Consider the following 22,544-nt stretch of genomic DNA (forward strand, 5'->3'; position numbering starts at 1 on the left):
GAGTGGATACAGGAAGTTTATGGCTTACAGATGTGACATGAGCAGCAAAAAATGAATTAGCAAGTTTACATAAATTTAACTTTTACATAAAATGTCCCCATCTGGTGGTCAACTGAGGGAATGGACTCAACAGTGACTAGCACGTATTGACTCAGAAGCTGATGCTACATATGACAGTATGTGACCAATTCAACTGTGCCCAAAGGCTGTAATTTGCAACTTTTTGAAGTTTTGAAGAAAACAAAACAACCAAAGCTATGCCAAATGTAAACAGTTATAGATGTGCTGGCAGTGAGATTACAATTGGTAAAGAAAATAAAAAACAAACTTGGCAACTGGTGATAATTCATGACCTATTTCCAAAGAAGCTCAGCAAATTCAGTTTGTGCTGGAAAAATATGTATTTGATAAACAATAAAGATGCAACCCATAATAACCTGAAACTCTAGCTTCCAAACACTGCGTTTAGTATGCTTCTTGAGAGCAACATTTGCTTTTGATTTCAGAGAGATTTGAGCTCAGTAACTGAAACCTGGTTTAAACCTTTAGTGTCACAGTTCACCGGAGTAATTTTAACCCTTCTGTGAATTTAGAAGGGGAAAAATGTTGCCAAATGGCTATCACGCATTTTCAAAAATGTTATTCTTACCCTAAACTTCATATGAGGTAATCTTAAAGGTAACATACATAACAGAATACGGATATCCTTATACGGAAGACAGAAATGCCCCCCATAACCAGGAAGAAGACTGCCAGAAAAAGTAGAAATAACATACGAGTTTGGTATAATTTCAGAAATGCCCACAGACAGCAGTACAAAACACACTACCGGGAAATTAAACTGTTGAAATTAAACCTGTTGAGGTGGAGAGGATAAAATAATGTATTTGCCTTTCAAACTTGAAGTCTTCCAAAATTCAGTGTCTTGAAAATGCAAGAGCCTCTTATAGCCCTTTGAGAAACTACTTAAGACCTTCCAATAGAAATCCACATAACACATATGAACATACATGGATCTAAGACATGAAGACAACATACTTCACAACACATTTTGAATTGAACAAGCACCTCTGGCTGATCCCACATTCAAATCTGTCTTAACACTGCTTTCCTGTCCTGGAAATGTTTTGATTGTAAAATAATGGCGTTGGTAATTTTTAATAGCACCAGCTATATCATTTTCCAGGCTATTCTGCTGCTCACACTTCATTGGAAAAAGAATTGGAATAGGCAAAGTTGCATAGCTTTTACAAGCATGCTACATACGCATGAGAACTACGAGTTTCACCTGTGCTGTACATGTGTAATTTCTATATGAAAACTAGGAATGCCACAGTGCTTTTCATGGGAAGATTCCCATTTTTACCATCTGGTTGCAAGAATAAATTATGGCAGGCACCTTTCCTTAACTACTGTCTCTTTCCACAACATATTGCGGCATGAACAAACTTTCCTGCTAGAAAAAACTAGGTGCTAAGCATAAGTGAACGGAAAACAGGAGCTAAAGTCAGACGAATAATCAGACTCCATATGAGATTGTACGTGTGCAATAAAAATGACACACAGTTCTACAGAGAATAGCATGATTGAGGAGACCCAATTGCTAGATCTGAATGTGAGTTTCATTAGAACAGATTACTTACCCAGTGACAATGTGATTGTTCACCCAGCGATAAGGAATGTATGTAGACCCGTGAATCTACTACCATCTACTAGAAGCAATGGGCAACTGCTTGTAAAATGTGTACAAAATAACAACTGGCCTGCTCATGCTAAGGCTCTTATTAATGAAGGTTCTATAATATGCTACACTTCACTTTAAGGATACCCACTCAGAGAAAAATGCACCACTGCAGACTTGAACAAAGGGGTCATGTAAGTTCAAGGAGAGCAATTATATTTAAAAAAAAGAACTAGCACTACCTGGTGATAACAGTTTTCCATAGCTAATGATGTACCCTCCACAGAAACATTCTCTTCATTAGAAGTAACGAAACTGATACAGGACACTATCAACTCGGTTGATTATGACATAGCTTGTGCTCTACAAAATGGGCTTCAGCTCTCGAACTGTTGCCAAGACAACACAACTTACAAAAATCACAGAAAGAAAGACAGATTGCACCTTTTCAAATCTCCAAAGGAGCTTCAAACATCAACAAATACCAGGGTATAGATAGCGAAGAGGATAGATTATCTTTAAAGATAGGCTCACATGGCCGATGAAAACATTACACAATGACTAGTATCTGACAGTAGGATTAAATAGTAAGGCAGATCATAACTTATATATCTTCTTCCCTGTACGCTTCAAGTGCAAGCCCTTGAAGGCTGTAGATGCGGGTATTGCAATGTATCGCTTCTACCTCGCTTAGAAAACTACTTGAAAAACAAACAAGCAACACTATAACCTGTTTGGAATTGTAATGTGTTGCATCTTTGTGCACAAATCAAGACTCTGTATAAAGGGCCATTATAGTTTGGGCATAAGGTGTGAGTCTAGGAAAGCAGAAGAGTGGGGGGTCAGCTATTACTAGAACTGTAAAGAAGGATGATAACTGTTTTTTAAGCTCTGGGTGAGTTGGTCTTGGCATGTGGCATTTTGAGTAGCTGCATATATCCAGTATGAAGATAGGGAGAAGAGTGAGATGGATTTAAAGATAACACAAGGATACCATCTTGAATGTTACAGACAATTTTGACTCCACTTTTATTGCATTAAACTGAATAGAAAATAAATAAAGTACAAAAACAAGATTGATAGACATGGTTCATCTGAAAATGTTTGTTCTTGTGCTTCACAAGATGTAGATAATGCATATTAATGCAATTCAACTCAGTTGCAGACATACTGACTGTATCTTTACTGGGCCATTATCCACCTAATCCTCCTTATTCTTACAAAATACATTTAGCACGTTCTTTCAGCATCTCTGTTTCATTTGCTGATCATCATTCACAACATGCTACTTCCACTTCAAGCTTGTATCCACTCTGTGTGTGACTGTTAATCATTTAAATAAAGAAATCTGTGTAATGTACTGAAAATATGATTACAATTGCTAGAACAGTTTTTAGTACTAGGCCCTGCTTTAGAGACATCAATGCTCTGATTATGACTTTGGCGAACAGAAAAGCCCGTCCATCGAAGTCCTGGCGGGTAGGTTGGCGCCAGTGTGGCAGCCTCCCCTCCGGGGTCATTACGATTTTCCCGCTGGGTCAGCGGGTGGAAACACAGTTTCTGCCTGCTGGCCTAGCAGGAAACAGCCTACAGCATTGTCTCCATCTCATAATAGAGCCGGTGGCAATGTTGACGTGCGTAGGGTGCAGTCAGTGAACATTGCGACTGGGCTGGCCAGGGTGGCTCCTGAACTGCCCATGCCAAGTACATGGGCAATGCAGCCTCCCCCACCCCGGGTACCCTTCACCCCATCTCCACTAGCCTTTTCATGGCAGGGTTACTGCCATGAAACTGCTGGCAGAGAAGGGGGTCATAATCCCCAGGGCGGTGCTGCTTGCAGCGCTGGCCTGGAGGATTAGGACCACCAGCACCGCAAGACAGTCGTGTCGATGAGTTCTGGTGGTGTTCGCTGTCTGACCGTGGCGCTACTGCCACAGTCGTAATATGGCGGTGGGACCGCTGCATTGGCGGCAGTCCGACAGCCACCATGACCCAGGCGGTCATTAGACCACCAGGGTCGTAATGAGGCACTAAGTCTTTGCGGAGTCCCATATATTGTTAAGCCATGAATTACATTTGAAGCCATCCAAGAGCTTCATAGCGCTAGTGAAACCACCAAATATATATAAACAACCAAATACACAAACCTCAACCTAAACAAAATATAAATTTAGAACCTCTGTATTTGTTAGGTGTCCATAGCGTCACATAGTCCATAACCCGTAATTGTTGAATTTCTTTTCCAGCACTTACACCTTTGGAAAGATAAGCATACAAACCTTCAGAAAAATAACTTTCTTTCTTGGAAGCAAAGAGGAGCAATATTTGCTTAAAACTGCCTTTCTCTAACCTGTGCTTGTCAAAGTACAAAGTTTATGCCATAAAAAAGTTCGGCCTAATCAAAAGTATTGTGTTATATAGTGGTGGTAATTGTTAAAAACTGAGTACAAAGAAATAGATGCGCAAGGCATAGTTCTTCTCCTAAGTGTATATATGTAGAAAAATAAATAAATATTAATGTGGCTAAATATTAGGTCATTTCTTCTGTCGTCGGAGATCTTCGATGGTGATGGGAGAGTGAGGAATGTAAGTATGTTATTATACAATACTTCTGAGAATGTTAAATATTATAATTAAATTGCTAAATGTCTTGAGAAACAAACAAAGCTATCCAAATACTGTTCCTCCCATATCCCAGGGACGTAATGCCCAACTCAAAAATACATTTCTATTAATAACTCTATAATTGTAGAACAGGGGTTTCCAACCTTTTCTGTAATAGGATCTAATTATGTTCAATGAAAATCAGCACAAGCTGCTTATAGTATTAATATTATAGTGTTGTAATAGTCACCACATCAGTGAAGATTACATTAGTGGCCACCTTATTCATAATTAGAATCAGTAATCACTTCAGTATATCAGGCAGGGTTGCTAGGAGTAACATAAACAAGCATTTTTAATGCAACAGGTCTCGCATTTGTTCGAGTTAGAGCTATTAGCGTTGTAAAGCAAAATAAAACGCAGTGCGATCACGCTATGTAAAATGCAGTGCGATCGCGCTGCGTGGAAAATAAACAAATAAAGTAGTCTGGACTCCAGGCTAAAAACATGGAGCTTCGAATGTTTTTGGTACTTTACCGGTGCTGTGTGGGTGGGCTAAACACCGGAAAAGGCCTGACGTATGCATGCCTTTCACAAATAAAAGCAAGCGGATTTTAAGAGGCAAGCCCAGTAACCAATGTAAGTGACTGACGTGGCATGGGCGTGGTTTCAAGCCCAAAGAGAGATTACTGAATGGACTGAGCTCTTTGCGCTCACCCATAAAAATCATTTATCAATTTGGAATGCCTTTAAATGGGTAATATCTACAGTGCCCTTGATGCCAAGGTAACAATATTAGCAATAAGTCTCCCAAACACCAAATGATTTATCACTAAAATATCAGCTTTAAATATATTTTGGATATTCAACCATTTTTCTCCTCCAAACATCAGTTTGGGAGTTCGAAAGATGCACACATTTTCATCTTAAATACTGGCTTTTCAATTGTGGTAGACATATGAATTCAGACAAACAAAAGCATTAATTAAGTAGGCTGAAATGCACCCAGGAGAGCTACTAAGATGTAGCTGGAGAGCTACCAGTAGCTCACAAGCTAATGGTTGGAGAAGCCTGTTGTAGAGTCTAATTCGGTGTGGAAGAACCTCCATTGATGTATTTGCATAGATGACCATAAACACAAGGTTAAGATGTAACTAGAGCACTGTGTTGATAAAAAAAACGATATATGAAATGTGTCACAAGGATATGTGTAAGACATATAACCAAACTATGAAAAAATCATAAACATTAAGAATGAAACAACAGTGCTAGAGCTGCCTGAAAACTGATTGACATGGAATATAGTGCGCTAACAGGACTTATCATGAGAAAGAAAACACAAATACCTAGTACTGAACTACTTCTGAAGAAATATGCTGCTTCTGCTTGAATAAATGCAGAGATACACTGACGTACAAAGCATAATCTGCATGGAGCAGATACAGGAGAAAAAGAGCTGAATTAAAGAAAACAAGCATTGGCAATGCCATTAGGGCTGCCTTTAAATGAATAGTAATATGCAAGCATTACAAGTAAATAGAATGGAAGTAAATATGTATTCGTGTGGAATCAAAGAACTTTAGAAAAATAACGGTGTAGGTTAAAAGGTCAAGTGATGGCTGCACTGCCAAGCCAGACCTAAAAATTCATGTTGTTTAATGACCCCCTCCTCCCAACTCTGCTGCTGCCAGAGAAAAACATCAAAATTATCTAGTTATCTAAGGCACTTTAACAGCATTCCAATGTCATGCGTGTGCCCCTGAAAGTTCAAGCTTAGGCAGGAGGATAAACGGAATGATCACAGCTGCGTGGAGGGCAAGCACATTTTGTGGAAGCACACAAATTCTGCCCAATCAAAACATGTACTCCTGGTTCCCAACTTGTGAGAGAAGTTAAAGCTCCTCTGTACTGTGCTCAGATAATTGTCTTGCAGCAGCTGCGCTATCAAGCCACACCATAAAAAGTCATGTCTATTACAACTCCAGGATTTGTAGTGGCGAAGCATGACATAACAGGATTTAGAATAACTAAAAGAATACTTTGAAGAAGTCTACACAACATAGCTGACGGGATACAGGAATAAGCATTCAAACAGTTTGTGGATATATTTAGTTTAGACACAACTACCCATAACTTTGGGTGAAGGGTTTAAAAAAATCTTCACACAATATCAATATTCCAACTACAAGGTGGCACATCAAGTTCTATGTGCAGAATTACACAAGAGATATCTACAACACAGAGACACATATATATGCTTGAAAGATAACTACATTTAGTATATCCTAAAAATGTCATCAGACAGCAATTAGCATTGCAAAGTATTGATAATAAGCCGCTGTTAAGTAGTCTTTGCAGGTAGGCAAGAGTTTGTTCTTCCACTTTTAAAAGAAAGATCAGAAGGCGTGTCGAACAGGGAGACGTATGGCTGAGAATGCTGATATCTGAGAGTGGCTTTATGATTAGATGGCAAGTGGAAAGAAAGGAGTGAAACTTTCCCTTATATGTGGCAAAGTGTCTGAGTATCTATCTTGAGAATATATGATAAAATTTGTGAAGATATCACAGGCATTCTAATTTTTGGGGCTGGGGCAGATTTAAGTATCAAGCCACAGTCAGCAGTAAAATAGAACTCTATCTGTGCCTGGGCATGTCAGCAGCTTCCACTCACTCCTTCATTATTAAAGGCTTTCCCACAGTACTTAGAGGATAAGCAAATTGTCATGAAAATTATTTCAATGTCAATATTACTGATTTTCCCCATCTTAGTGAAATTCCTGGCAACTCTGTTGCACCCACTAAAACGATGTGGAATCATTTAATCTTAGTTTATAAACAGCCTGGAAAATGTATTATGCTGTTCAGAATACGGGGTGTCATTAAAACAATGCTTTCAGCATATATATTTTTGTGTTAAGTTTGATATTTGTCCCTCTTATTTTTGGGGGACAGAAAAATTCCCCTTCCACATTTTGAAACACAGACTTTGTTAAGGATTTTTAAGTAACGAAACCTCTATATCAGGAATGAAACTGCAAACATTAATAGTCTTCTACAAGGCAAGGTTGTTTATTCTGGTTGATGAAGAACAAGAAAGTAAACAGGTAAAAAGGTACAGTAAACTCCTGAACATTTGTTTTGGCATGGAAATCACCAAAATCTGCAAGTTATATCGCATTTGATGAAGAAAAATTACAAGAGAAGTTATTTTCCAGCCCAAAAAATACAGAATTCCAGGGTATCGGTATTTATTAGGTCGCTCGATAAAGTATCCTCCACGGGGTCACTCGAAATGAGGACTGTTGTGGATTAGTCCCTGGGTGTCTCATATGTCCACAAATATGTCACTGAAAATGATTATAAAGGCTTCAACATCGTAAGGTGGAAAAAAAGAAGCAACCCAACAGAACAATGAAGAAAAGAAAATGCTACAGAGAATTGTGGGCAAAGTCTGGAACACATGAAAATCATTGAAGGTTTCAGCATTAAATGGAAATGCTTTCGCCTGATAATTTTCTGCCCTTGGGGCAATACTTCATCATTGCTGGTGCAGATATGTCATTACACAAGAAGTGTCTCCCAGGCCTGGGCAGGCCTGGTTCAGGAAGGTGGGCAAGCAGCCGACTGCACAAGGAGCAGCTCTCTCCCACAAAGGCTCTAGCCCACACTATACTCTGGCCGACACAGACTCACAAGGAAAAACTGCCAGAGACCACACCGCCCTTCCTCTCCCTGTGGAGGAGGGACACAACCAAGGACATTTGATGTGGGATTACATGGGTTTGCAAAAAGAAGGTTTTTCTTTTGTTGGATCAGAGTACAAAGGAAGGACATGGGTCACTGTTTTGAGGAAATAGTTTTTTTTTTTTTTATCGAGGGCATCGGCAAGACTAAATCAGCATTTTATTTAAGTGCCTCCCTTTTTCATCTGCAGAAGCAGGAATGGGCCTGTATGATGACATATTCAACATGATAAAATATCCGGCCTTCTCTCCGTCTTCTTAGATAGTGCAGTGTGCAAGGAAATTGGGGTCCATTCAAAGTACAAATCGGTCCCATAACTGGAGTAACAAAAAAACTCTGCAATCGATTTGTGCCACTGAAGACAGCTCAGGGGGGCATTACCACACAGTGTAAAGAGTAAGGAACGCCAGCATGTAATGTTGGTTGCAGTTTTCCAAAAGTGGAACGCAACTTAATTACAACTGAAAAACATTATTTCGGGTATTTGACATCAAAATAACCTACCTGAAAACAGCCTTTCCAGTTTGTCACCGAAGAAGCAACATGAAACTGATAAAAACGCCCAGTACACATTATGAAATACAAACCTCCACAGACCTTGAAACAAGCCCTCAGCGGGTCTTGTATTTGTGCTAGTCGAGAAGGGTTCTGAATGAAGGATAGGGTAAGAAATATGAGGCCTGGGATTTTTCAAATACAAATAAGGGAGCTCCTTTTTGGAATGCCACCTTCATATTAGGCATCCTAATTTTTGCTCAGACCAGTATGAAAAGCTATGAACTAGTTGTCATTACTTATCAAACCTAAGCATTTGTGTTAACCTAAATGGTAATTCCAAGGTGTAATTTTAGAAGACAGAAATGATGTTGATTGATCCTTTTCGGTCGATATACTGCAGTGCAAGGCTTCATTCAGGGTGTGCAGGTCAGAAAGGAAAGTTAACATGAGTAGCTAATACGAAGCACTTCCGGTTCAGAAGCAAATACCCTTTCACATTCACTGCAAATCACGGTTTTAAGGCAGCACGGCCACTGGCAACCTCTAGACACTGGTGAAAAAGGCAATGGATATATATGACTGGTTCAGTAACCACCAACTAATGAATCAATTTTCTCCCAGAGGAACATGAAAAGAGAGTGTATTAAAACAAGGCAGATATGAGCTAGAAAGAAAGCACACATTACATCACCATCAGCAAATGTCCTACAATTAGAAATATTCTGAGATCTCCTGCCAGATCTATGAATGTACTTGCAGCATGTCTTCTGCCAACAATAACACAACAGTGCCATAGATTCCAATGAGTACTTTCCTCTAAACTCCTTCTAGACAGGAAAGGAGATACAGGACTGCACAGCTTGCATTGGGATACCCGCATCACGGAAGAAGGACTGAGACAATGAAGGTACCTCCGGCCTTCCGTGCAGAAAGCGATAGTCCCGTTCACTGCTATGTGTCTAAAAAGGATGGCCACATTCACGTGACTGGTAGCCAAAAACGGCAGCACCCCCGTATTCCTGACTACCTGATTTTTTCTAAATCTTGTGGCGAAACAAGTCTGTTCCCAAAAAAATGGGAAGGGTTAGCGCATAGTGCAATTTTCTTTTATTAAATTACTTTTAAGGATCACAGAAACTTTCTGGCAGTCGTGAAAGGGGCAGCAGGTTGAGTGCGAGCCGTGACTTCTGTGTTATGCCACGTGACTTAAATGCCCTAGCAGGTCTGTGTGCAAGATGCACATGTAATGTGCGTGCTTGCACTGAAAGGTCCCACTGTGTACATTTTACAAAGACAACCACTGCTATCATGCGTGTGAAGGTTAGCTGTGCGCTTATTCACTCGGAACAACGTGTTAGTGTGATGAACAAAGCATGTGCAGTCTTTTTTTATCAGAGACTCAGCAATAGAAAGGAGACGCACACATTCTGAGCCACAGAAGGTTAACTTTTGGACCGTCTCAGTGGAAATGCCAGGACTTCCGGCACCAATAATAAACACCATGGAGTCGATAAGCATGCCTCAGCAAAATGACACGAAAGTTCAACGGTGCTCAAAATGCCCCTCCTTCCCTCGCAACACATATCTTTCATCATGAACTGAATTTCAGCTCTTTCAAACATAAACTTCGACTGTTTATTCTACAGCAGGCAATGCATCACAACGCATGTTAGTAACACATAATTCAGTTCGGTATTTGAGATGTTTAGGGTTTGATTACAGCAAGCACAGCCCAAAACAAACATGCAATATTTTTTCTTTGAGCAAAAGTATTACAAAATCTCTTAATCGGGAATCAAATGTTGATTTTTGTCTGCATGCATTCACAAAGATCCGAGTAAGACAAGATTTTGCAACAAAGACATTGAGGAAAAGACATATTTAAAAATACAATAATGTAAATCAATCAAGCGCTTTACCATATCTTTGTAAAACCCAAAAAGAAATCAACATTACGCGTTGAAGCAACACGCTTTAAACTCAAGAGTTGGGTACTTAAAAAGTGAAAATCTCCTACCTCTGCTCGCTGGGTCCTTGGAAAAACTGTTTCTTTTTCAATAGCGTACACATCCACCAGGTAAAGGCGAGCCCCGTGTTCTCTATCAAGAACAGTAGCCGTCTGGATAACTCCAGTGTTACGCCCAATTGTGAAAAGACGCCCTACGGTTTTTTCTTCACACCGTACTGAAACTATGTAGTATTCCACAATGGCCTGGGATCCTCTTGGACTCGATGCTTCAATGGAAATGACATTTGTCCCAACTGGTTCACCTTCTTTTACAATGGTTATGTATTTTGGCTGCGTAAAGATCGGTCCATCGAGCCCTTGGAGAATGACTGTCAGTTCAGTAGTGGAAGCTCTTTTTTCGGGCCCCATGTCTGTTGCTGAAATGATAAGGTTGTAGGTAAGATGGGAAGGCATCATAGCTGATGCCACCCGCAGATCTCCATTGTAACGATCCACAATAAAGGTTTCAGTGTCACCATTTATGATTTCATACTCCACTTCACCATTTGCCCCTTCATCAGGGTCAAACGCTACTATTGTTGTTAGGACAGAACCAATCACAATGGAAGGATCTGCAGCAAGAGCATTTTGGGATATAAATGTTGGAACGTTATCATTTAGATCTGTGACTAATATTGTTACGTTTTTCAAAGCGTGTCTCCTTGACTCTAAAGGAACTGCTTGATCGCTGACTTTTACAGTAAGTTCAAAAAGATTTGTAAACTCGCGATCTATCTCAGCAACAGTGAATATTGTTCCTTTGTTTTCGTCGATGCCAAAATGATTGCCCCTCGGTATTTGTTGAACAATGGCATATGTTAGTTGCCCATTAATATCTGCATCAGGATCATGAGCTATGATTGACAAGAGAGAACTTCCAATTGGAATGTTTTCCACAATTGATTTAAAGATATCTCCAGGAGGGAAACTGGGTGGGTTGTCATTGAAATCCCTAATCTGTATCACCACTGACATTGTAGAGGAACGTGGGGGCCTGCCATTATCTTTAGCTGTAATGTTTAACTTGTAAAGAGATTGAGTTTCATAATCCAATTTTTTTGCAAGAAATATACTTCCAGTATTGGGGCTGATGCTAAATGTACCATGGTTATTTGTCCCGGTAATACTATAATGAATGTCGGCATTGATACCAGAGTCTGAGTCAGTAGCAGTGACAGAGGAAACAAGTTCACCAATCCGCATGTTTTCCAGGGCATCCACAAACAACGTAGACTTGGGGAAGAATGGAGTATTGTCATTCTCATCCAAGACCTCAATGCTTAATGTGCATGTTGAACTTTCAACAGTTGTCCCAGAATCTACAGCTAGAATAATTAGTGAGTAGGAGGCAGTTGATTCGTAGTCCAGTTTGCCAAATAGGGTAACTTGACCTGAGGCACTATCGATTATGAAATGTTTTTCTTCATTCCCTTTAAGGACAGAGTAATGAACCAAGCCATTCACACCTTCATCTACATCTGAAGAAGAAACTCTTAGGACTTGGGTCATGTTTACTGCTAATTCTGATATGGTGGCGAGATAGAGGTCTTTGGAAAATTTGGGGGGATTATCGTTGATATCACGGATGTAAATCTGGACAACCGCCTGGTCTTTCAGAGGCTTTGGCAGCCCCAGATCGGTTGCAGTCACTGAAAGGCTGAATACTGCAGAACCCCTTTGCCTCATAAGAGATTCCCTGTCAAACTGGTGAGTACTTAAAATCTCCCCAGTCATTGTGTTTAGCTCAAAATCAGGCTGCATGGTTTCAAATGCATACATCACCTCGCCGTTGGGTCCAAAATCTTTATCCTTGGCACTTATTCTCCCAACAGAAGATCCACCCCTCTGTTCTTCTTCAAAATAAAAAACATAATTTGTGCTGTTAAATAAAGGTCTGTTATCATTTACATCTTCGAGAATTATTGTAATGTTAACAGTAGAGCTCAGAGGCTCTACTGCTCTGTCTGAGGCAGCAACTTGCAGAAGATATTTGTCTTGAACTTCACGATCCAGCTCACTTTTTATATAAAGCTGACCATCTGGGAATATGCCAAAAGCATCACCAGCATTCCCTGAGATGATAGCATAAGTAATTTCCCCGTTAACCCCAGAATCCTTATCAGAAGCCTGCACTTTGAAAAATCTAGAATTCACAGGTTCTGATTCTAGAATGGTAACCTCATACGAGAGTTGGTCAAACACTGGTGTGTTATCATTTACATCGTGGACAGAAACTGTTAATATGAAACTTGAGGAATGCTGGGGGATCCCCATGTCAGAAGCCAAAATTTCCACTTGATACGTGCCAGCATTTATGTCAAGAAGTCCTGTTAAACTTATGGAACCATTTCTTTCATTGATAGAAAAGAGTCCTTTGGGGTTTTGTCTGAGGCTGTATAGTATCTGGCCATTGATACCTTCATCGGGGTCCACGGCTTTGGCTTGGAATACTGGGTGCCCCGCATTCCAGTTCTCCACAACATTGACACTTTCTACTGCATGGAGAAAGTGAGGGGAATTGTCATTCAAATCTTTCACAGTGATATTGACCAGGCAGTCTCCAGTTACAGCCCCACCACTGGCTACAACTTTCAGCTGGTAAATTGCCTGCTCCTCTCGATCGATGATGTTTGCTGTGGTGATCTGACCAGTAAGTCTGTTGATGGCAAACATGCCCTTTTGGTCCCCTGTGGTAATCAGGTAAGTTATATTTGTATTGAGGTCCATGGAAGAGGCCACAACAGTGCCAACAGGATAACCAATTGCAACATTCTCAAAAATAACAAAACTGTAGGAAGTCTGGCTGAAGGATGGAGGGTTGTCTTGAGTGTCCAGCACTGTGATGGTGACTATGGCATTGTTTTTTGACTGGAGGTTCCCACCATCGGTTGCAGCAACCTGCAACTGATAAGCAGTCTTCTCCTCCCTGTCTAGGGCAGCTCTGGTGGAAATAACTCCGTTCTTGCCATTGATGTGAAATTTGGTGGTGTCTCCAGCTGTGATGATATACCACACTGTGCCATTTTTGCCAAGGTCAGGGTCAGAGGCAGACACTGTAACCACAGAGGTTCCTGCAGGCTCATTCTCTTGAATGTTGGCAAAATACTGGATAGGGTAAAAGATGGGGCTATTATCATTGACATCCAGGAGTTTGACGTTGACCCTCGCCACTGATGACAGGGGTGGTGAGCCCAGGTCGGTGGCAAGAACAACTAACTGGTAATGTCCTCTATCTTCACGATCCAACTCAACTGAAGTACTTAATCTCCCAGACACAGGGTGCAATCGGAAAGATGACAGTGCCTTTGTGTCAGTTTCTGGGTCAAATGTGAAACGCACAGTACCATTGGCCCCCAGGTCATTGTCAGAAGCAGACAAGGTGAGCAATGCAGTGCCTGTTGGTGCATTTTCTGTTAAGGTGACATGAATGTCAGGGCCCTGGTCAAATAGTGGGCTCTGGTCATTGACATCGACAATGGTGACCACAAGAGTAGCATAAGCCACTTTGGGTTGAGCACCCTGATCGCGTGCACTTATGTTGAGTGCTACTTCACCTGTGGTCTCACGGTCCAATGGTGCAATGCTTGTCACAAGCCCACTGCCCTCACTAATACCAAACCAGCTCAAAGCATTGCCTGACACAATAGCATAACGCAGGTGAGCATTCAGTCCTGAGTCGTCATCAGTGGCTGACACACCATAGACATAGCTGCCCACTGCCAGGTCTTCTGCAACTTCCACACGATATGGGCCATCTTTCTCCCCTTTTTCATACTGGAAGACAGGTGGATGGTCATTGACATCATTCACAAAGATGACCAGGCTGGCCACTGAGGAGCGTGGCTGTGGCCGCCCACCATCAGAAACACAGACAGTCAAGTTATATGATGGAATGCGTTCCCGGTCTAGTGCACTTGCCACCTTGATGAGACTGAGATTAGGCACTTTGCTGGACTGAACCTCAAAGTGACGCTGCTCATTGCCACCCAGAATGGCCACTGACATGTTGCCATTTGCAGCTGATGAGTCTCCATCAGTGACAGTTAGCAAAGCTACCACTGTTCCTGCTGGTGCATTCTCATCGACTGAAGCTGAACGAGCTGAAGCTGGAAAATAGCGGAAACGCACCACTGGCTCATTGTCATTGACATCAGTGAGGGTTACAGTGGCTTCAGCACGACCTGTCAGTGGTGGAGATCCACGATCTGTAGCTCTTAAGGAGAGTGAATACTGTCGTTGCGCCTCAAAGTCCAGTGACTCACGCAATGTCAGTACCCCAGAGACTGGGTCCAGTGCAAAATGGCCACCCCCACCACCTCCTTCCTCGACAAGCTCATAGCGCACATCAGCATTGCTGCCCTCATCCGGATCAGTAGCAGATACAAGTAGCAAACTGGAGCCAGGCGCTGCATCCTCTGCCACTTCTACACGGTAGTGTGGTAGCTCAAAGCAAGGTGGGTTATCATTCACATCCTGCACTGTGACATTGACCTGCAGCTGTCCCACACGGCGTGGGCTACCACGGTCTCCAACTTCCAGGAGCAGTTGGTATACAGCATCAACCTCTCTGTCCAGCCCGCCCTGACATACTAAATGAAGGAAGGCACCCTGACCACTGGGGTTGAGGGTGATAGCAAGGCTGAAGCGATTCTGCTCGTTTCCCGCTGCAATGCGGTAAGAACGGTGGTCGACTCCATTGGAGCCAGTATCAGCATCTGTTGCTGTATCAAGCAGCACCTGGCGTCCTCCCTGTGCATCTTCTTTGAAGGAGACAGCAATGGAGGGCTCTGGGAAGGCGGGTGCATTGTCATTGATGTCCAACACTAGGATGCGCACTTCTGTGGGGTAGGTGGGCTGACTAGAAAGCACCACCAGGTTGATCACATCACTGGGCAAGAGGCTCTCACGGTCAATGCTGGCTGTAGTGTGGATGCGGCCAGTGGTGGCATTCAAAGCAAAGAGGGGGTGGCTTTCGCTCAGGCGGTAGGTGAACCCAGGCTTGGTTGTGATGGTTCCCACGTAGGTGCCCGGGGGCTGCTCCTCCAACACCTGGAAGACCTGTCTGAGTTGGGAGGGGCTGGATGAGTGAGATGAGGTAGCTCCAGAGAGAGTACAACAGAGAGCCAACAGTAGCAAAACGAGGGTGGGCAGCCGTGGAGAGATCATCCTCCAGCAGAGGGGAGCACCAATGTCAATCGAAGGAAGGGGCATGGTGTTTCTGGAAGACAATACAATGACACTAGCCTACAAGCAATGGACGATGTGAGTTAGTGACGCAGTCCACAGCAAGCACAGTGCCCCAGTGAGGTAAGGCAACCCGCATCAGCACGGGCATCCAGGAGGATAAGGGGGCATGTTTCCTGGCAGCCTGTTCTCCTGCGGAGAGTTAAGTTCGGGGCAAAGATGTTTCCCTGTGTCTATGCAAAAATAAACACTCCTCTTAAATTTGGCCCAGTGTTTAAAATAAGAAAAATAAAGTTTTCGTTGCTGATAGTTTCCGTAACAAACAGGTCTGCGAAAGAGACAAAAAGTCCGTATTCAGATGACAAACAAGTCCCAGTGTGATAAGTTTTCAGCTCACGCACACGTTAAGATTGGCACCCTCTCATGCAGGTACTGCCAGCGCCATGGGCTCCGCTGAGGCACCCGCACCTCTCCTGATGCTGCGGAAGAATAGCGGATCTCAGCACCCTTTGTCCCGTTAAGTCTTTTGTGCTCCCACTGTGTGTTTCCAGCCAGTGCAGGTTCCCATACACTCCAAGATGAAGCCACATATAAAAATCAGAAAACACCAAAACACATCCAGGTCTCCAACCAAGCCGAGGTAGCAGAAAGAAGCAGGCAGTCGTGGTAGCCCTGTGCCAGCAGCCCTCCTGTGTCACAGTTGTAATCCCATTGGCTGTGCGCTGTGCCAGTGTGCGAGCAGCGGCTCCCCTCGCTCCTCTGGTGTCAGCGCGATGCTGCGGCTCCTCGTCCTGCTCCCGGCTTCCCCTGCACAGACCAACAAAACTTTTGGTCACTCATAGACGTGCGCGCTCCAGGCTGCTCTCCATCTCCTCCCTCCACACACACTCCCCTCCCGCTCACTCCCCGCCCCGCCACAAGCCTGTGACGGGCCTTCCACTCCCCTCACACAGAGCACCCCCGAGTCCCCGCCTCATTCAATGCCTCGGCCCGAACCCGGGCTCTGGCGGGGCGTCCCTCCTCCTCCCCCTGCTCGGCAGACTGCCCTGGCTGCTCCAGCAGCGCTCGGAGGGGAAGGGAGGTGGAGGGAGGCTGGTCAGCACCAGGGAGGGGGACCGTTAGATTGCTATAATAATAACCAGGAGGGAAAAAAGGATTAAGAAAAGCACGTCTGGGAACTCGGGGCCAAGACTTGCATTAACTGTTTCAGAGCCACCGGGATTCAGGTACCACTTAGGAGGTGCTGCCCCCGAATGTTCCTTCTGGGGGGTACTGGCGCTTTATCCCGCGCAGCTCCTGACAATGCACTGTTCAGAAGGAACACGTACCTCGTCTAAATCACAACATGAACTTTCTGAGGGCGAGGGGGACAGGGCAGCTCTGGGTCTGCGCTTTATTGTTTTAATTGTGCTCTTTGTCGGGGCAGGGGGTGACGCCTGGCTGAGCGCTTTCTTCGCTTGCTACTCTACGTTTCCCGTCCCCTTCACCGCAATTCCGCAAAAAATGTGCCCAATTTCATACGTGAGGGGATTACACATTCATGCCAAATAGGCATTTCTTTCAGCGTGCCGCCTGCAGCAGCATGAATACCGCTTCTATCGGTGAGGGGCGGATCACTGGCGCCGCACCTCGAGGACGGGCTGTGAGGTGCGAGCTGCCGAAGCTCCCCTGTTTACTGCACCATACTAGCGATTAGTGGCAGTGAAGCATCCCAGTTGAGGATGTAGGTCGTTTTCAAATAAATAACGGTACACGTAAATGCAAAACACAGGAAAAGGTGTGGGTGCTTCCAAAGTTTATGCGGTTTGCAAAACCCTCTCTTCTGCATAGTACTGTATTACCGTGTGCTTTCAATGTGAGACTGCGCAAACTGTTACAAACGGGGAGGTATTTTTGGGAAATCTATCAATGAAAGTCAATGTCAATGATCATTATTAACACACAATTTCCTCCACCTCAGTCATCGGAGTTCAGCGGATTGATAATACGGCAGTATAGGACTACGGTTCAACATTGCCCTCTAGTGTCCAATTGACAAAACGTCTACAGTAGTCAACGATGGCGTCTAAAAACCACACTTAAATACATTTTTAGAGTTGCTGCCTGTATCATCCTATCAATGTATGTTTTTAATGAAAACCTAACTGAAGACTGCTATACATCAATGTGGAAACGGTTGATAATTCACGTTCTTTGTATGTGAGATAAAGTACCACTAGTTGTACGTTATAATTGTTCTATGACCATATAGAGGAATGAGGGCGAAGGGCGAGTTCCTCTGTAAGCTTATTCAACTCCAAGATAATGTGCATTATTCATATAGTATATTGCAGGGGTATTTTATATCTTTTAATATATGGTCACATCATTACCTTTCCCATAAATGACTTACCTATTTGGTGCACATTTTCTTTTTAATATTAAAATTGTGGAGCACCTGGGCTCACCAGCTGCACCACACAGCATTCATTTTTGTTGAGGCCATGAAGGGAGCTCTAGAGCCCCCACAGTCTCATCGGCTGTGGCACCCCAGTGGGGCACCTTACAGCATTTTTTTTATATTGGGGGCTGCATGGAGAGCCCCAAAACGCACGCAGCCCTGCTGACTCCCCAGTTACAACTCACCCTAGGTTGGGTCCCTAGGGCTTAGAAATGGCCCATGAAGGGGAGGGTGAATTGTTCCCTTCTCTTATTTAATGAATCAGCCTCAGGAATAGGGTGATCGGGGACTGGAAAAGGCTCAGGGAGAAGGGCCACATGCCCCCTTCCTTTTTAAAACATTATGCCCCTCCTAACATGCCCTTAACCACCCTGTTTTTTTCAAAAACACAGGAGTCTGCTCCTTTCTTAAAAAAATGTACAACTCATCTGCAAAGTGAAGTAGCATAGAATTGAGCAGCATAGAGTGTAGTGGCACAGAAGAGTAGGGTAGTGTAGAGTGGCATAGAGTGGAAAAGCATACAGTGGAGTGCATACAGTTGAGTGGCAGAGATTGGAATAGCAGAGTGGAGTGATATAGAGTGGAGGGGAGTGGTGTAGAGTGAAGTGGCGTAGAGTGGAGTGGTTTTGAGTGCCGTAGAGTGGAGTGGCATTCAGTGGAGTGGCAGACAGTAGAGAAGATTAGCGTAGAGTGCAGTGGCATAGAGTGGAATACCGTAGAGTGGAGTGGCATACAGTAGCGTGGCACAGAGTAGAGGGGAATAGCATAGAGTGCAGTGAATCACAGCAGAGTGGTGTAGAGGAGTAGCGTAGAGTGAAATGGTGTTGAATGGCATAGAGTGGAATATCATACAGTGCATTTTCCTAGAGTGGCGCACAGTGAAATAGTGTACAGTGGAGTGGCACTGAGCAGAATTGCATAGAGCAGAGTGGCGTACAGTAGCGAGGCATAAAGTGAAATGACATAGTGTAGAGTAGTGCAGAGTGGAGGGGTGCAGAGTCAAGCAGCATAGAGTGGAGTGGTGTAAAACAGAATAGCATAGAGTGAAGTTGCACAGAGTGAAATAGGTTAGAGTGGAGTGGCATAGAAAGAAGTGATGTAGAGTTGAGTGGCTTAGACTAGAATAGCATAGAGTGAAATGGCATAGAGTGGAGTAGTTTAGAGTGGAGAGGCAAAAAGTGGAGTGGTGTAAAGTGGAAAAACGTAGAGTCGAGTGGTGTATAGTAGCATAGGGTTGAGTGGCTTAGACTGGAATAGTGTAGAGTGGCATAAAGTAGAGTGGAGTGGCGTACAGTGGAATGGTGTAAAGTGAAATAACATAGAGTGGCGCTGCATAGAATAGTGTAGGGACGAGTGGTGTAGAGTGGAGTGGCATACAGTATAGTGGCATAGAGTGCAGTGGTGCCGAGTGGGATAGCATAGAGTGGAGTGATGCACAGAAGAGTGGCATAGACTTGAGTGGCGTAGAGTGGAAGAGCGTAGAGTGGAAGAGCGTAGAGCAGAGTGGCATAGAGTGGAATAGCGTAGAGTGGAGTGTCGAGTGAAGTGGAGTACAGTGGGAATGCATAGAGTGGAGTGGCGTAGAGCGGAGTGGTGTAGAGTGGAACAGCACAGAGTTGAGTGGGATGCAGTAGAGTGGCATAGAATGGAGTGATGCAGAGTCAAGTGGTGTAGAGTGGAATAATATAGAATGAAGTGACGTAGAGTGGAGTGGCATACAACAGAGTGCTGTAGAGTGGAATGGGATAGATTGGAGTTGCATAGAGTGGAGTGGTGTAGAGTGGTATAGAGTTGAGTGGCATACAGTAGAGTGGAGTAGCGTACAGTGGAGTGGTGTAGAGTGGAATACCGTATACTGGAGTGGCATAGATTGGAATAGCATGGAATGGAGTTAAATGCAGTGGAATGGCATAGAGTGCTGTGGCGTAGAGTGGAACAGCTCGGAGTGGCATAGAGTGGAATATCTTACAGTGGAGGTTCCAAGTGTGAAGTACAGTGGAATAGTAAAGAGTGGAGTGGCAAATAATGGAATTGTATAGAGCAGAGTGGCATACAGTAGAGAGGCTTAAAGTGAAGTGATGTACAGTAGAATAGCACAGATTCGAGAGACATAGAGTGGAGTGGCATACAACAGAATGGTGTAGAGTGGAATAGCATAGAGTGGCAGTGGCATAGAGTTGAGCGGCATGGAATGGAGTGGCATACTGTAAAGTGGCATAGAGTGGAATAATGTAGCTTGGAGTGGCGTAGAGTGGAATTGCGTGTATGCAAGTGACGTATAGTGGCGTACAATTAAGTGGCATCGAGTGGAATATGATGGAATGGCATTGAGTGGAGTTGCATAGAGTGGAATAGTGTAAACTGGGGTAGCGTATGTTGGAGTGGCATAGAGTAAAGTGCATAAGAGAAGGGTGTAGATGGAATAGTGTAGAGTGCAGCGGCATAAAGTGAAATGGTGAAGATTTGTCATACAACAGAGTGCTGTAGAGTGGAATAGGATAGAGTGGAGTTGCATAGCGTGGAGTGGTGTAGAGTAGAATAATGTGGTGTAGAATGGGGTACAGTTGAGTGGCATAGAGTGGCATAGAGTGGAATAGCACAGAGTGGCGTAGAGTGGACTAACGTAGAGTGGAATAGCATAAAGTGGAGTGGCGTAGATTTCAGTGGCATACAGTAGAGTGGCATACAGTAAAGTGGCATAGAGTGGAGTAACCAGAGTGGAGTGGTATAGAGTGGAGTGGTGTAAAGTTGAGTGGTATAGAGTGGAATAGCATGGAGTGGAGTGGTATTGAGTGGAATAGCATAGAGTTTGGTGGCATAGAGTGAAGTGGGGTAGAGTAGAATAGCCCAGAGTGAAATGCAGTGGAGTAGCATAGTGTGGAGTGACATATAGTAGAGTGGAGTAAGGGAGGGGCATAGATTGAATAGCGTAGAGTGGAGTGGCGTAGAGTGGAATAACATAGAGTAGAGTGGCATAGAGTGGAATAGCATACAGTAGAGTGGCATAAAGTGGCTACAGTTCAGTGGTGTAGAGTGGACTAGCGTAGAGTATAGTGACGTAGAGTGGAACAGCATAGGGTGGAGTGGCATTGAGTGCAGTGGCATAGAGCGGAATGTTGTAGAGTGGAGTGGTGTAGAGTGGAGTGCCATAGACTGAAATGGCATAGAGTAGAGTGGAAGAGTGAGGAGTGGAGTAGCATTGAGTGGAGTGGCGTAGAGTGGAATAGCATAGAGTGGAGTGATGAAGAGTTGAGTGGCATAGGGTGGAATTGCATACAGTGGCATACAGTTGAATAGAGTGACACACAGTAGAGTGGTGTAGAGCGGGATAGCATAGAGTGGAGTTGCGTACAGTATATTGGCGTAGCATGGAGTGGCATAGAGTGGAATAGCTTTGAGTGGAGTGGAGTGGTGTAGAGGAGTGGCGTAGAGTGGAATAGCATAGAGTGGAGTGGTGTAGAAAGGAGTGGCGTAGAATGGAGTGGCATTAAGTGAAATAGCATAGAGTGGAGTGTTGTAGAATGCTGTAGAGTCTAGTGGCATACAGTGGAGTGACATACAGTAGATTGGATTAGCATAGAGTGTAGTGGCAAAGAGTGGAATACCATAGAGTGGAGTGGCATACTGTAGAGTGTCACAGAGTGCAGTGTCTTAGGTGGAATGGCATAGAGTGGAGTGAAGCACAGCAGTCAGTGGTAAAGTGGGGTAGCCTAGAGTGGAATGGCGTAGAGTGGAATATCGTACAGTGCATTTTCCTGAAGTGGCCTAAAGTGGAATAGTGTAGAGTGAAGTGGTATTGAGTGGAACTGCACAGCTCAGAGTGGTGTACCGCAGCGAGGTGTGAAGTAAAATGACATAGAGTAGAATAGCGTGCATTGGAGTGGCATAGAGTGGAGTGGCGAAGAATGGAATAGTGTACAATGGAATGGGCAAAGTGGAGTAGCGTAGTGTGGAGTGGAATAGATTGGAATAGGCTGAGTGGGGTGTCAGAGTTGAGCATGTCATGAATGATGTCATAAAAGATGTCAATGAACATATCATGAGGGATGTCATATGTGAGATATTAAGCAGTGCATGGCTGGGAGATAAGTTATAGTTAGTGCTACTAATTATACCTAGTTGATTTCTGTGTTTTCTTTTAATGAGCTAATAACATTAACGTTGTCACTAAGAAATTCATCTACCTATGTTACTTTTTTTTTTGTTTAATAATGCTTTATTGAATAAGTTAACAAACATTAGTACAATAAGATAACTATATTGGAACAAAAAAGTCATAAGGATAATTATACCTATAAGAACAATTTATATACACAATCAGAATAAAATATTGTACCATAAAATAATAGCATTTTTGTTATATTTTAGTAAAGAAGAAAGAGAAG

The 22,544-nt window shown here is 43.4% G+C and overlaps 1 protein-coding gene across 1 annotated transcript in view; it reads right to left on the bottom strand.

The window, feature by feature from the left end:
- FAT4 (FAT atypical cadherin 4) overlaps window positions 1-16,594 on the bottom strand; it is a 331,865-nt gene extending 315,271 nt beyond the window's left edge. The window contains exon 1 of the mRNA XM_069242380.1: window positions 10,545-16,594. Coding sequence (XP_069098481.1) covers window positions 10,545-15,746 — 5,202 coding nt within the window. The 5' untranslated portion in view covers window positions 15,747-16,594. The remainder of the gene's footprint in view (window positions 1-10,544) is intronic.
- Window positions 16,595-22,544: the final 5,950 nt, after the last annotated feature.

The sequence above is a fragment of the Pleurodeles waltl genome, chromosome 1_2 (assembly GCF_031143425.1).
Source record: "Pleurodeles waltl isolate 20211129_DDA chromosome 1_2, aPleWal1.hap1.20221129, whole genome shotgun sequence".
Taxonomy (NCBI): domain Eukaryota; kingdom Metazoa; phylum Chordata; class Amphibia; order Caudata; family Salamandridae; genus Pleurodeles; species Pleurodeles waltl.